The sequence below is a fragment of the Balaenoptera physalus genome, assembly GCF_965194825.1.
Source record: "Balaenoptera physalus genome assembly, chromosome: 15".
Lineage (NCBI taxonomy): Eukaryota > Metazoa > Chordata > Mammalia > Artiodactyla > Balaenopteridae > Balaenoptera > Balaenoptera physalus.
In genome coordinates this window covers 84,394,192-84,408,009 of record NC_138894.1, presented here as the reverse complement: position 1 = coordinate 84,408,009, position 13,818 = coordinate 84,394,192, and the positions used below count along the sequence as shown (strand labels likewise).

General features: G+C 34.9%; 1 protein-coding gene and 1 long non-coding RNA gene across 2 annotated transcripts in view; one reads left to right on the top strand and one right to left on the bottom strand.

Moving 5' to 3' along the window:
• The window catches only part of LOC309643626, a 397,818-nt gene that overhangs the window by 1,370 nt on the left and 382,630 nt on the right, over positions 1 to 13,818 (top strand). The gene's annotated exons all lie outside the window — the stretch shown is intronic.
• LOC309643624 (cytosolic 5'-nucleotidase 1B-like) overlaps positions 1 to 13,818 on the bottom strand; it is a 37,346-nt gene that overhangs the window by 4,247 nt on the left and 19,281 nt on the right. The window contains 4 exon segments of the mRNA XM_082426458.1: positions 9,601 to 9,785; positions 10,193 to 10,315; positions 12,276 to 12,405; positions 13,536 to 13,703. Coding sequence (XP_082282584.1) covers positions 9,601 to 9,785; positions 10,193 to 10,315; positions 12,276 to 12,405; positions 13,536 to 13,703 — 606 coding nt within the window.

Here is a 13,818-nt window from a genome sequence, read left to right as displayed (position 1 = left end):
ATCCCTGCAGTTGTTTTAGTTTTAGATCTATGGTTAAATATATTCTATGCCCACTTGTGCCTTTGTGTGTTTGTAGTCACCTACATATTGGCCAAAATGTGTCCTCTTGTATTAGTTTTCTCAAGAATATCTTATGGAAATAATAATCCCTGAGAATATACTATGTTCTTAACTGTTGATCTGTTTCCTTTTTACTTGAATGAGCTTTTGACTGGATATAGAATCTGTGATTTATATTTCCTCTCCACGTGATCTTATAAGTAGGGCTCCACTGTGTTTTGCTACTGAGTGCTGCTGTGGAGAAGACTCAGGACAGCTTGATTTTCTTTTCCCCACTTGTGTGTGCAGGGTGCCCAAAGAATTATTTCTTTATTTTTGAAGTCAAATAATATTACTAGGGCATGTCTCAGTGATGATCATTCTCTTCTATTTCCCTACAGTATAATGTGGCCTTTAGTTTTTAACCTTTAATAGTTTAATGTATCCATTAAAATATTCTGATAATTCAGGATGTTTTCTTGCCTTATATTTTGATACAAGTTTGCATCTTTATATTTACCACACACAACCCTATCCTCCTCCCCCCATAACATAATTTCAGTGTTTTCTTCAGGTATTCTAATTTTGCATATGTTGGATTTTCTTTACCTATGACCTATTTCTGTCATTTTTCTCTCTAAAATATTGTTTTTCTATTTGCTCATTTCCAGAGTTCTACCATTTAACATTTTATCATCTCTTCCCTGATTTTGGGGATTTCCACTTTATGACCCAACTTTCTTTTAAGTAAATGATTAGTCACAGTTTTTACCTATACTTTGGCAACTGTTTCTAGTGAGAGTTCTTCGTCTGTTATTAGATTTTGCTCTTCTGTGTCTGCCTTTTTCTCATAGTATCTTTGCATATGTTCTGTGCTAGTTCTCTTTTTATTACTTATCTCTGAAGAAGATTAGTTTTCCTCGGAAAAATTAGAGAGATTCTGGGGAAAGGTCATGGATAGTATTTTAATATTGACTTGTTTTCACAATTCAGAAGCTCCTTTCTTCTCTGCTGTCATGGAAACCATTTTCCACAAACATGGCTTATCTATGTGATCATTTGTTTAATGTTGCTTTGTCTAAGGCTGCACATATTAGAAAAAAACAAAAAGTCACATAGGTAAAAAAACTATAACATATTATATTATTGTTATTATTTTTTTGGCCACAGAAACAAAGTGTGGGGTAGTGACTGTTGGCAGAAGCTACCCTGCTCACAGTTTAATTTTGAAACACAGAGGAACACGGCTCTCCCTGATGCTTTTGAGTAATTTTCAAAGAGAATAAATAGGGCTTGGTCAGTTTATATGCCATGTTCAAACCAGGTACCCATATCATTCTTTCTTTCTTCTATTTTGGGGTATGTTTAACAGTTTATATATTTGTACAGCAGTGTAAGTATGTAATTTATCAAGAAAAAATATAGAAACATGAAGGAAAGTTACTTGAAAATACCTTTTTGAGGAGTTCTATGATTTAGAACATTTGGATTGCCTTGGATATAGAAAGCTGGAAAGACTGTTACTCCTATCCTAACAACAAGAAAAAGCCAGATAATCTGAAATATCATAATTTTTCTTGAGCCCATGAAAGAGCTGAGGTAGCAGGGCAACTAACTAACATGAAACCTAAGGGAAAAAATTACGGAAAAATCTTCAAGGACAGATGGAATTCAAGAACTGGCACATCTTTGGCAGAGCACTAAAGGAAGATATACCAGATGCCATAGAAGCAGGTATGAAAAATTCAGGTAATTTTTAAAAACAAATTGGAAAAGGACAGGTATGGGCTAAGGAGAGAACATAGAAGCCCTGGAAGCCACAGACACAAGAAATGCACACTGTTTTCCAGGCTTATTTTTTCCCTATGGATTTCACTAGTTTCTTATGAGAAGGACTGCAGACAGGGTGGAAAAGGAAAGAATACAGTCCTTGGTGATGCAGACGTGGAGGAGAGGAGCAGCTGCCACTGTGAGAAAAGACTAAAGATCTACCTTGTCCCATACTTCCTAGGGGACAAAAGTATTAAACTGTTGGAAGAACGGCTTCAAACACTGTTACCCCCAGGGAACAGGTAAAGATCTACTGCTATGGGGGAAGGGGAAGGAAAAATCCTCCACCCTTGGGAGAGGGGCAGGAGACCCAGACCATTAGATACCACTCCTATCACTGGGAGAAAGGTGAGATCAATGATATAACTTCATCCCTAAAACCTAGGCGGGTACACACTTAGATTTAGACTAATCTGGGACAACAGAGAATGTCTCTTCCTCTCACATCACCACCTGATCTGGCAGAAACAAACAATAACAGTTGGGAGAAGGGTAACAATGTGGAGGCCACCCATGAGGCATGGACACAAAGAGAAGGCCTACAGCTGAAAATGGAAAAGGAATGTTATGAAAAACCCTTCAGTATCCTACCAGAGGAATGTGAAGCCTGTGATGAAATGAAGGTAACAGTAGCAGCAACAAAATGCTTACCTAGTTGAATGCCTGATTTGGTGATTCAATCAATCACACTAATTGCTAGCGGAAGAGGAGCCATGCCTATTACCAGGCAAAAATACTATTAACCAGAGCCTATACTCTCTACAAACTATGATTAGAAATTAATCAAAGATTTATGAGACTACAATAAAAATAAATTAAAAGAGCAATTAACTTTCAAGAGAAAGTAATTAACAGAAGACTCAGTGATGATCTAGATGTCATAAATGTAAGAGAGGAAATTGAAAATAACTCTGATTAATATCTTAACAACTATTAAAAGGTGGATGGACATACATGAGTAGACTAGTAATTTCAACAAAGAGATGGAAAAGATAAAGGTTGAATGGAAATGTTAGAAATAAAAATTGTGGTACAGAAATGAAGAATGCTTCTAATGGGTTCATTAATAGAGCCAACATAGCTGAGAAAAGAATCAGTGAACTTGAAGATAGGTCAGTAGAAATTACTCAAGCTGAAAATAAAGGGAAAAAATAGTGGGGAAAAAAAGAACAGGGCATTGAAATACTGTGGAATACATATACACACACCATATTCAAACTGCTGAAACACAAAGAAATATAGAAAATCTTAAAGGCAGCCAGAGAAAAATAGACACATTATTTACAAAGGACCAAAGATAAGAATCTCAAACAATTTGTTTTCAGGATTTATGCAAGTCAGAAGACAATGAATGGGTAGCTTTAAAGTGCTGAAATAAAAATAGGGTAAATGCAGAAAGCTATAGCCAGTCAAAATAAAATATTTTTCAAAAAAGAAGGAGAGTAAAGAGTTTTTCAGGCAAAAAAAAAAACAAACAAACTAAGAGCCTTTGGTAACAGCATATCGATTCTATGTGAAATGTAAAAAGATGGTCTTCTGTCACAAGGAATAAGATACCAGGGAGAAACCTAGATCTACACAAAGAAATGAAGATTCTTGGAATGGTTAAAATGAAGATGAATGCAAAAGACATATTTTTGTTTTTTCCTTATTCACTTTAAAGATAATTGACTACCCAAATAAACAATAGTAGCAAGGTATTATGAGTTTATAGTATAGGTGAAAGTAAAATGTATGCCAATATCACAAAACATGGGAGGGAGGAATTGAGAGTATACTGTTGTAAGGTTCTTACACTGTACATGATGTGGCATAATATTGTTGAAAGTAGACTGTGATTAATTAATGTTGTATATTGTAAATCCTATGGTAACCACTGTAAAATCTAAAATGAGTAATAAATCAATAGTAGAGATAAAATGGAATCCTAAAAGCATACAATCTACACAATAAATTCAAAAGCAAAAATAATAAAAGGAAAAAGAAACTAAAGTTAATTAAAGATGAAACAAATAGAAAAAGAAGATGGTAGATTTTAATCCAACCAAAGTAATAATCACATTAAAGATAAATGATCTATACTATGTATAAAATAGACAACTGATGGGAACATACTGGATAGCACAGGGAACTCTACTTAATGCACTGTAGTGTCCTAAATGGAGGGGATGTATGTATGTATGGCTGATTCATTTCGCTGTGCAGTAGAAGGTAACACAACATTGTAAAGCAACTAGACTCCAATAAAAATTAATTAAAAGAGTAAACCAATTGTAAAGAAAGAATTTGATTATAATAAAACTTAGTCAACTTGCAAATAAATAAATAAATAGATAAATAAGATCTAAAAACAGCAATTAAAACACAGCGATCGTCAGATTGTACAGAAAAACAACAGAAACTATGTAATATCTACAAGAAAACCAATTTAAATATGGAGATATTTTATATGTAAAAACATAAATGGTTAAAAGTAAAAACATAGAAAAGTTGTACCATACAAACATCAGTCCAAAAAAGAAAAAAAAGCTAGAATGGCTGTATGAATATCAGAGAGAGGGGCATTGCATAATGAAAAGGTATTAATTTGCCAAGAAGATATAATAATCTTAAATATTTGGGCACCAAACAACAGAAATTAGAAATACATGACGCAAAAATTATATAATTGAAAGGAGTAACAGATTAATCCTCAATTATACTTGAAGTCTTCAATGCTGCCTCAATAGTGGATAGAAGAAATAGAAAGAAAATCACTGACAATATTAAACACCTAGGCAATATGACCTGAATAATATACTATTAACTTACCTAATCTAATTGACATTTATTGAATATTCAACCCCAAAACAGCAGGATAAACATTCTTTTCAAGTAGACAAGAAACATTTACCAAGATAGACCATTTATTCTGGGTATAAAATAATCCTCAACAAATTTCAACAGTTGAAATCATAGAAAACATATTATCTGACTACAGTAGAATTCTACTTGGAATTAATAACAGAAAGGTATCCAAAATTCCAAATTTAATTTCACAATTAAATAACCCACTTATAAATAACTCATAACTCATAGATAAAGTTACAGGGAATTAAAAAGTACTTTGAATTGAATAAAAATTACAAACCACCTATCTAAATTTATAGGATGCAACTATAGTAGCATTTAGAGGAAATTTTACAGTGTTAAATGTTTATTATAGAAAAGAAGCCTCAAATCACCTTTAAAAACTTAGGAAGAGCTGGATATTAAAAAGATAAATAAAATTGTTAAAGCCTAGCATGATTGACCACAAGGGGGGAAGAAAAGAGAGAAGGCAAATATTACTAATAACAGGAATGAAAAGGGATACATCACTAAAGTTCCTAAAAATAGTAAAATCATAATAGTAAAATATGAGAAAATATTTATGCTCGTTAATTCAGTGACTTAACTGAAATGGACAGATTCCTTGAAAGACACAAACTCATAAACTGCCAGAAGAGGAAAGAGAAGAAAGGGAAAATCTGCATAGTAGTTCTGTATCTATCAAAAATAATTGAACTCTTAGTTAAAAGCATTCTAAATAGAAAAGTCCAAGCCCAGATGGCTTCTCTGGAGAATTCTACCATATATTTAAAGAAGAAATAATACCAACTCTACACAAAGTCTTCCAGAAAATAGACAGGGAGAAAATACTACCCACCTCATTTTATAAGGTCAGCATTACTCTATAATATATTACAAAAAAAGAACACTCAAGAACATAATGGCAAAAAAAATTTTTTAACTAAATTTTAACAGATTGGATCCAGCAATATATAATATAAAAAGGATAATACAACATAACCAAGTTGAATTTATACCAGCAATGCAATTCATCAATATAATTTATATTTCAACAGACTAGAGAAGCCACATGTTTTTCTCAATAGATACAGGAAAGACATATGACAAAATTCAACATGGATTTATTATAAAACTCTAAAACAAAACAGGAATAGAAGGTAACTCCCTTAACCTGACAAAGGACATCTTGCAAAAAACCTGTAGATAATATACTTAAGAGTCAAAGACTGAATGATCTCCCTCTAAGATCAGGGAATAAGGCAAGGAAGTCCAGTCTCATAATGCTTATTGAACATTGTACTGAATGTACCAGCAAGGGTAATAAAGCAGGAAAGATAAAGGACATACAGAATGGAAACAAGTTTTTATTCACAGTCCACACTGTCTATGTAGAAAACCTTAAATCATCTACAAAAATGTTATTATGACTAACAAGTAATTTTAACAAAGTTGCAGGATACAAAGTCAATATACAAAAATAAATTGTGGTTCTGTGTATTTGCAATAAACAAATTAGAAATTAAAAATTTTAAAGTATCACTTATAATAGCATCAAAAGTTATGAAATATTTAGGTATGAATCTAATAAACTTTGTGTGATAGCTATATGCTGAAACCTACAAAACACTGATGAAAGAAATTAAATATAACCTAAATAAATGGAGAGATATACTATGGCCATAGGCTGAAAAACTTGATATTGTTAAAATATCTATTCTGCCAAGATTAAGCTATAAATTCAACATAATCACAATAAAAATTTCAGCAGGATTTTTTTCCAGAAATGGACAAGCTAAGTTTTAAACTTATATGCAAATGCAAAGGAATCAGAATGTCAAAAGAATTTTGAAAAATCACAAATTTGGAGGACTCCTGCCACCAGATCTCAAGTCTGACTATAAAACTATGATAATCAAGACAGTGTGATATTGGCAAAAGGATAGATACCTATGTTAAAGGAAAAGAAAGCCAGTCTTTTCCACAAATCGTGCTGAAACAATTAAGATATATCCATAAGTAGTAAAAATGAACCTTAATACTTTGCACAAATGCATCAACTCAAACAGGTAATAATTCTAAAAAAAAAAAACCCCATAAAATTCTAAAAACTTCGATTCAGAAACATAGGAGGAAATTTTTGCCTTGGGTTCGCAAAGATTTCTTAGATATGACATAACAAGCACAATTCATGGAAGAACAAATAGATAAATTGAATTTCATTAAAATTATAAGTTTCTGCTCACTGAAGGACACTGAAAAATATTAAAAGAGTGAAAAGACAAGGACACACTGAGAGAAAATATTTGGAAAACAAATATATGATAAAGGACTTGTATCCAGAATTGTAATACAAAGAACTTTCAAATCTCAATAATGAAATAAAAAACAACCCAATTCACATGAGCAAGAGATTTGAACAGATATTTTTGCCAAAAAATACATATGATGGCAAATAAGCACTTGATAAAGTGTTCAATATCATCTGTCATTAGGGTAATGCAAATTAAAACCACAATGAGATACAATTATGTAACCACCAGAACAGCTTAAAACAAACAAACAAATGAAAAACAACTGACATTACCAAATACTGGCAAGGATGCAGAGCAAAAAATCTTTCATTGGAAATGCAAAGTGGTGTGACCACTTTGGGAAATAGTTTGGCACTATCTGTAAAGTTAAACGTATACTTATCCTGTGACCTAGCAATCCTACTCCGAGGTATTTACCCATGAGAAATGAGATTTTTGTGTTTACACAGAACCCTGTATGCAAATGCTTAAAGTAGTTTTATTTATAAATGCCAAAAACTAGAAATGACCTAAATATCCTCCAATAGGTAAATGTATAAAATAATGTGGTACATCCATAGAACAGACTACCACTCAGCAGTAAGAAGGAATGCACTACTGATACAGGGAATGACACGGATGAATCTCAAATGCATCATTCTAAGTAAAATAAGGCAGATTCAAAAGATTGCATCCTATGAGGTTCCATTTATATGACACCTGGAAAAGGCAAAACTATAGGGACAGAAATCAGATTAGTGTTTGACAGATCCTGAGGATAGGGGGCTAGGATGATGACAAAGAAACACAAGGGAATTTTGTGAGTATTTTGAGTTTGATCGTGGTTTCACGACTGTACATGTATGTTTGTCAAAACTCTCAGAACTGTGCACTAAAAATGATGAATTATACTACATATAAAGTATACCTCAACAATTCTGATTAAAACACACACACACACACACACACACACACACACGGAGATCACTATCCCAGAATGGTGAAATGAGAGAGATCAAATCAGGAGACGTCCATTACTTGTCATGGTACCACATTGGAGGCTTTATAAGCTACAATGAGAGTGGCTAAATTAATCCCGTCCAGCTGTCCCATTTGCTGGTGACTCTCAGATCTCCTCCACTGGAGACAGTTGGGATATTGTCATGATGAAACCATAAGCCCCATGACCAACATAGTTGAAAGCCTTGGTTAGGAATCATATCTCATAACTTCCTTCTCTTCAGTGGAAACATCTGGCAAAGCCTGGTCTTTATAGGAAAGCTACCCTTTCTATGTGAAAAATACCATATTTTTCCACTGTCAGAAGGACCACATGAGGAAAACAAGTATGCTTAGTAAAAATTCATTGGGTATTCCTGCAATAACTAGTGTTGAACTTCACAATTTCAGTTGTTTAATGGGAAAAATGATTTAAAATATGGAGAAAAGAACTGATAAGTACAGAATCTAAAAGAAATTTGGATTCTTTCCCTGAGATGAAAAAAATGGTATTTTAAGATTATCTTGAAATAATTCTTGTTTTGAAGTTTTTTTTTTTTTTTTAAGTGCTCTTTTTTAGAGATCTTGAACATTTTAATAATGCTTAAAGGCTAATGTACAATGGGCTCTAAATTTCAGCAAAGCAGACTTATGTAAAATATAACAAGGGTTTTCCTCTCAATAGTAAACTTTGTTAACACTGAACAACTTTTTGACATGAGCTCAAGGCTTCTAAAGAAGCTATTTAGGAAGGGGCTGTGAAGTTAAACATACTCACACAAAAACACACAGAATTTAAATATCACTTGCTGTAATGTGAGGTAAGTTAGTGAAACTTTCATCTTTCAATTAGTCTCTTCCTACTTTTATAAATGTAATAAAACTAACAATATTTAAGATCTTAAGTTCAAGAAGAGCTGAGAAAAAAAGGCCAATTTAAAAAAAAGGCCTAGGTAAGATTCATAGATTAAAACTGAATTATCCATTATTTCATATTCATTTTGGAGAATACTTTGATGTTCAAATCTCCTTTGGTTCAGAAGTGCAGGTTTTGTTCATTTCAGACCATGACTTTTAACACTTCGGTTCATGGATTGATTCCAACAAACCTAAAATTTTAATTGTTCATACTTTGTACTTGCTTGGGGCTCATTATTCGATTTAGTTTAAACTCTCAGTTTTGCAGATTTTTCTCAATTAAGTGCTACCTTTATGGAGTTTAAGGGTATGGACAGAGAGGTTCAACAAATGTTTACTGACCTATTGGAAATAACCTTACTATTTTGAGAACTATTATGTAGAAATGGCTAGTTGGTAAGCCGTATTACCTCTGTTACTCATAATTTGGAGGAGATGAACTTTTTCTCATGAGAAGATCATAGAAACATTTCCAAAAGGATAGATAAAAGAACGCTAAAATTAAAAAAAAAGTTGGCAGCAGATGCTTTAAAATAAGGAGTTCATGAAACAAGGGGAGAAAACTATGAAGGATAAGAAGTGAGGAGTGGCCTGCCTAAAAAAATTTAAAAGTCATCACAATGAAGAAATATTTATATTGGTATGTTGGAAAATAAGTAGATCAAAATTAATTAGAGCTCATTGAACCTACCTGAGCAAGAGGCTTATTCTCAAATAGTGCTTCATGTTGAAAGAATTTGTCCAGCCCGTGCTCCTTGGTAATATGGTCAGACTCGTCAGAAAAGAGGACGGCATCCCCATCAAAGGCCACACGGAGCTGTGTGTCACAGTAAGCCATGTCTTTGGCTCCATCAAACATTGTTGCAGAGGCGATCCCTGGAAGACCGTTGGAATTAATTAATACTCTTCTTAGGACCATATGTTTTTGTGTCTATTTAAAAAAAAAGAAAAATTCTTCCCAGACCTCGAATTTCCTCTCTCGCTATTACCTGACGACACAACTCTTCTTCACAACCACACATCTCAAAACAGTTGTCTTTGTACTGCCTCCATTTCTATAAGGGATGGGAAAATGTAAAATGGGTGTAGGATAATCACTGAAGATGTCCACCTCCATGAAGGTGAAAACTCTAAAAGACAAACTTAAGGGCTGCCACTTGTGGAAACACCTTAGCAGAAAACCCCAACAACGACGTAAACCACATAATCATATGTGAAGGCCAATGGAATGAAACACTAGTGCGGACCTCTTTATCAACTAGAGAGAGGAAACCAAGTAATACCTTCTTGTATTGCTTCTTGTACTTTTTCAGAATCCGCAGAAAGATACAAGTTGGTAAGATATGCCTTCAAATAGCCAATGGGGCTTTTTCCACCAGTCAGACAGAAGCGGTCAATTAGTAATCCTATTATCAGGCAAGAAAGACTTTGTTATGTCAGAGACTAAAGACACTATACTTACTGGAAATGCAAGTGAAAGTTACCTTAGGAATAAATGAGTGCCTACTGAAGTTTTAGAACTACCTTTGTAGTACCAATATTGAAACATGTCTCAGCTATTTTATATAATGGTGCATGATAGTTTATGAAGTATATCCAGATAGGCCATGCCAGTTTACTCTCACACAGCTGTTACGGCAGGCATTATTATCCTCATTACAGAAAAGGAAACTGAGACATAAAGACTGTCTAAGCCCAGTGCTTCACATTGACTCTTGTCTAGACTAGAACAGTGCACTTTTCCTTTAGCTACAGCATCCTCATTTGTTGAGAGGGCCAGTTAAGATGTGGCCCTGTTTTTACGTACCATTTTAGTATTTCTTTAGTAACAATACAATAGTAATAGCAAGTAGTGATAGCATTTAAACTGTTTCCCCAAAACAACAACAAAAGGTCTGAAATTGTCTCTCTTGACTTGAAATGTTAAATGCAATCATTAGCAGACTAACATTAATATACCATTAAATGCCTTTCAAATCAACAACAGTTAAAAAACCCCACTAGATGTTGGTGAGAGGTTTGTAAAATAGGCACTTACATACACTATGGATGAAAGTATAAATTGGTACAAGCTGTCTAGAAAGTAATTTGATTTTTATTGATAAAAGTATCGATAGCTTTTAAGCAGCTTATACCTTTTGACCTAGGATTCCTTTAGGAAATCACAATTCACTAAGGAGCCAGGCATGTAAACAGATAATTATAATATAGAAAAGACCATAGCAAAGGGAGATACAAATTGCCTTCAGCACCGAGAGAAGGTAAATAACTAACTCTTCAGGTGAAAAGTTGTTATTCCATGAGCAAGGCTGCGCAAGATTGGGCTTTATCTGTTCCTTAACAGAATTAGTATGTAAATAACTAGAATTCCTCATGCTACTAAGCTCAATAGGCTTAGTGTGGTGAGGGACAGATAGACTTAAATCACCTACTAAATCAAATAAGGCTGTTTTATAAAAATAATAGCTGTCCTTTATTGAGTGATTACACCACTCATCTCCGCTAAAGCTTTTATATACATTCTCTCTTTTCATAGCATAATACTATGAAGACTGCGTTTTTGAAAGGTAAACATATTTTCAGCTGTGTATCAGTAAGATGTTGGCCTTATAATTAGGATAATATAATATAAAACTTATAACTTGTAATAGATAGTGATTATTTGTAAATATGCTAATTTAAGCCTAGAAGTTAAATATGCCAAATTTAAACCTTATTTTGACTTGACATACCCTTAAGACTGGATATGTCACTTAGAAAGTGGGCTAAAGGTCCCCACATAAGAAGGCAGGTAAATTCATAAGAGGAAAAATGAGGACCTCCCCTTAAAGTCACCAACACACTAATGGAAATGCTATGAAGAGACTAGTGTCAAACCAATTTTCCCTGTAAAGGAATAAAGACAGTTTTGCTGGCATGAGTATGAATTTGATGTGTGGAGAGAGCAGCCGGGGAGAGTCAGATGTTAAGAGTGGAAAGGAAAGGTAAAAACCTTTAAACCTTTAACATGCATCTGTGGTGAGCAAGAAGTCTGATCGCACAGAGAAAGCCCTGGGTTGACGGCTCCTTGAAGTCAAGTTCAGAAGTGAAAAACATAAAACAGAGAAATATATTGCAGGACCTGGGATTAAGACTTTGAAATTCACACTTGACAAGTTAAGTCCAGAGCTTTGGGCCCAACTCTGTGCTGAAGTTAAAAATGAACATGGCCTCTCTTGTTCTGACATAGGCAAATAAACATTCCTCATGCAGAAGGGGGTGTCACTATCAGACACTGCATTAGTTAGGCCACAGTGAGCAAAATAACATGGCTTCTCTCTTCCAGAGCAGCGAGCTGTTCTTCCACACGGTATTTATTTTACTTACCATAGTGATTGACGCTGTTTATAAGCCGCACTCCCACTTGGGCATGGTTATTAGTCATCAGAACAATATCAAATAAGTCCTGTTCATCAGGATACAGCTCACGGAGTCTAGCATTGACATGCTGCAGTGCCTGAAGGTTACAAACACAAATGTGTGTAAAGAGGGCCAGGCAAAGTGGGCATTGGGGGTCTGGAGAGAAGGGATCCCATAGGTGTCCGATTCAAGCCCTGAAGACTCTTCACTGAGAGACTGTGGCTCATCTAAGGCAGGGTTATGCCATTCATGTCAGTATTTTCAGCCTCGCATACATAGGACTTCAGTTAATGTTTACTGAAAGATGGGTAATGTTTGTTGAAAATTGTTACAACATTTGGTTTACTAGAATTATTTCTGTGAAGTACATAGATAGGCTCAGGCTAACCGTTTTATGGTTTGTCTATTTTTGTTTTTGATTCATAAAACCTGCCTTTCTTGATCATCTGATGATTATTTTTTATTGTGAAAAGTATAGGCTGCTTCAAGAATTTTCATGTTATCCTTGTGCAGAGGCCATGCTAATAGTCCCTGTGTTGTTCCAATTTTAGCACATGTGCTGCCAAAGTGAGCATTTTGTATATTTTTTAAAACATGAGTCTCTAGAATAGGTTTGTGGTTTCCTCTCATGCTTCCACTATGCCTCATAACTACTTTCTACTTACAACACGTGGTGTCATTTGTTTCTGCCTGGTTATGATGTTATTGTGTAATATTTGTATAAGTTATATAGGGGGTCAGAGCTATAAGTGCTGTACATTTCACTGTAAGTTCCAAGAACCTTACTTTCTCTATTAAAGTCATGCCCCTAAGTGCCAAGAGCATCTTGACTTTCTTAATATGCTGTGTTTGGGGCAAGAGCAGCTAAAGTGAATTTAAGGTCATTTGAATGGGGTGTTTTATTTCTACTGCTTGGATTGTAAACTCATTATTGCTTCTGGTTACTGCTCCTTCTATGGAGAGAACAAAAGTTTCTGTTACAGGTCTCAGGATTTGGACTCCACTTAGGGAAGCTCAACATGCCAAATCTAGGGCTGCAGTCCCTCCCTCAACAGTGTGGAAGCTTCTGTTAAAATATAAACTGACCTGGGGTAGACTTAAAAAAGGCAAGAATGACAAGTGTGGACTAGGAATTATAAGGAAAGCTGGATGAGATCCCAGGGATTAGCATGAGTCCTTCCCTGCCATCCAGAGTCCGGGAGGGCCAAAGACAGCTTTGCAGAGTACCTTGACAAAGCGGAAGGCCGGCCCTGGGGCCAGGACGACATTCTCATTGGAAAGCTGATACTCCATGTACTTTTCCAGACCCTCTTCCTTGTAGATTTTCCGGCCGTCCACCATGTTGAAGAGCGCACGGGATGACACAGCGATGGTGATGGCATGCTTGGGTTTGGGCTGCAGAGAGGGGCACCGACAGGAGGACGAGTCACACAGACCTGAAGGGATCAGGAATGGGCCTCATCCCAGGGCAGGGTGGGAAGGAAACAGTTGGGTCCCGGCTTGGAGGACT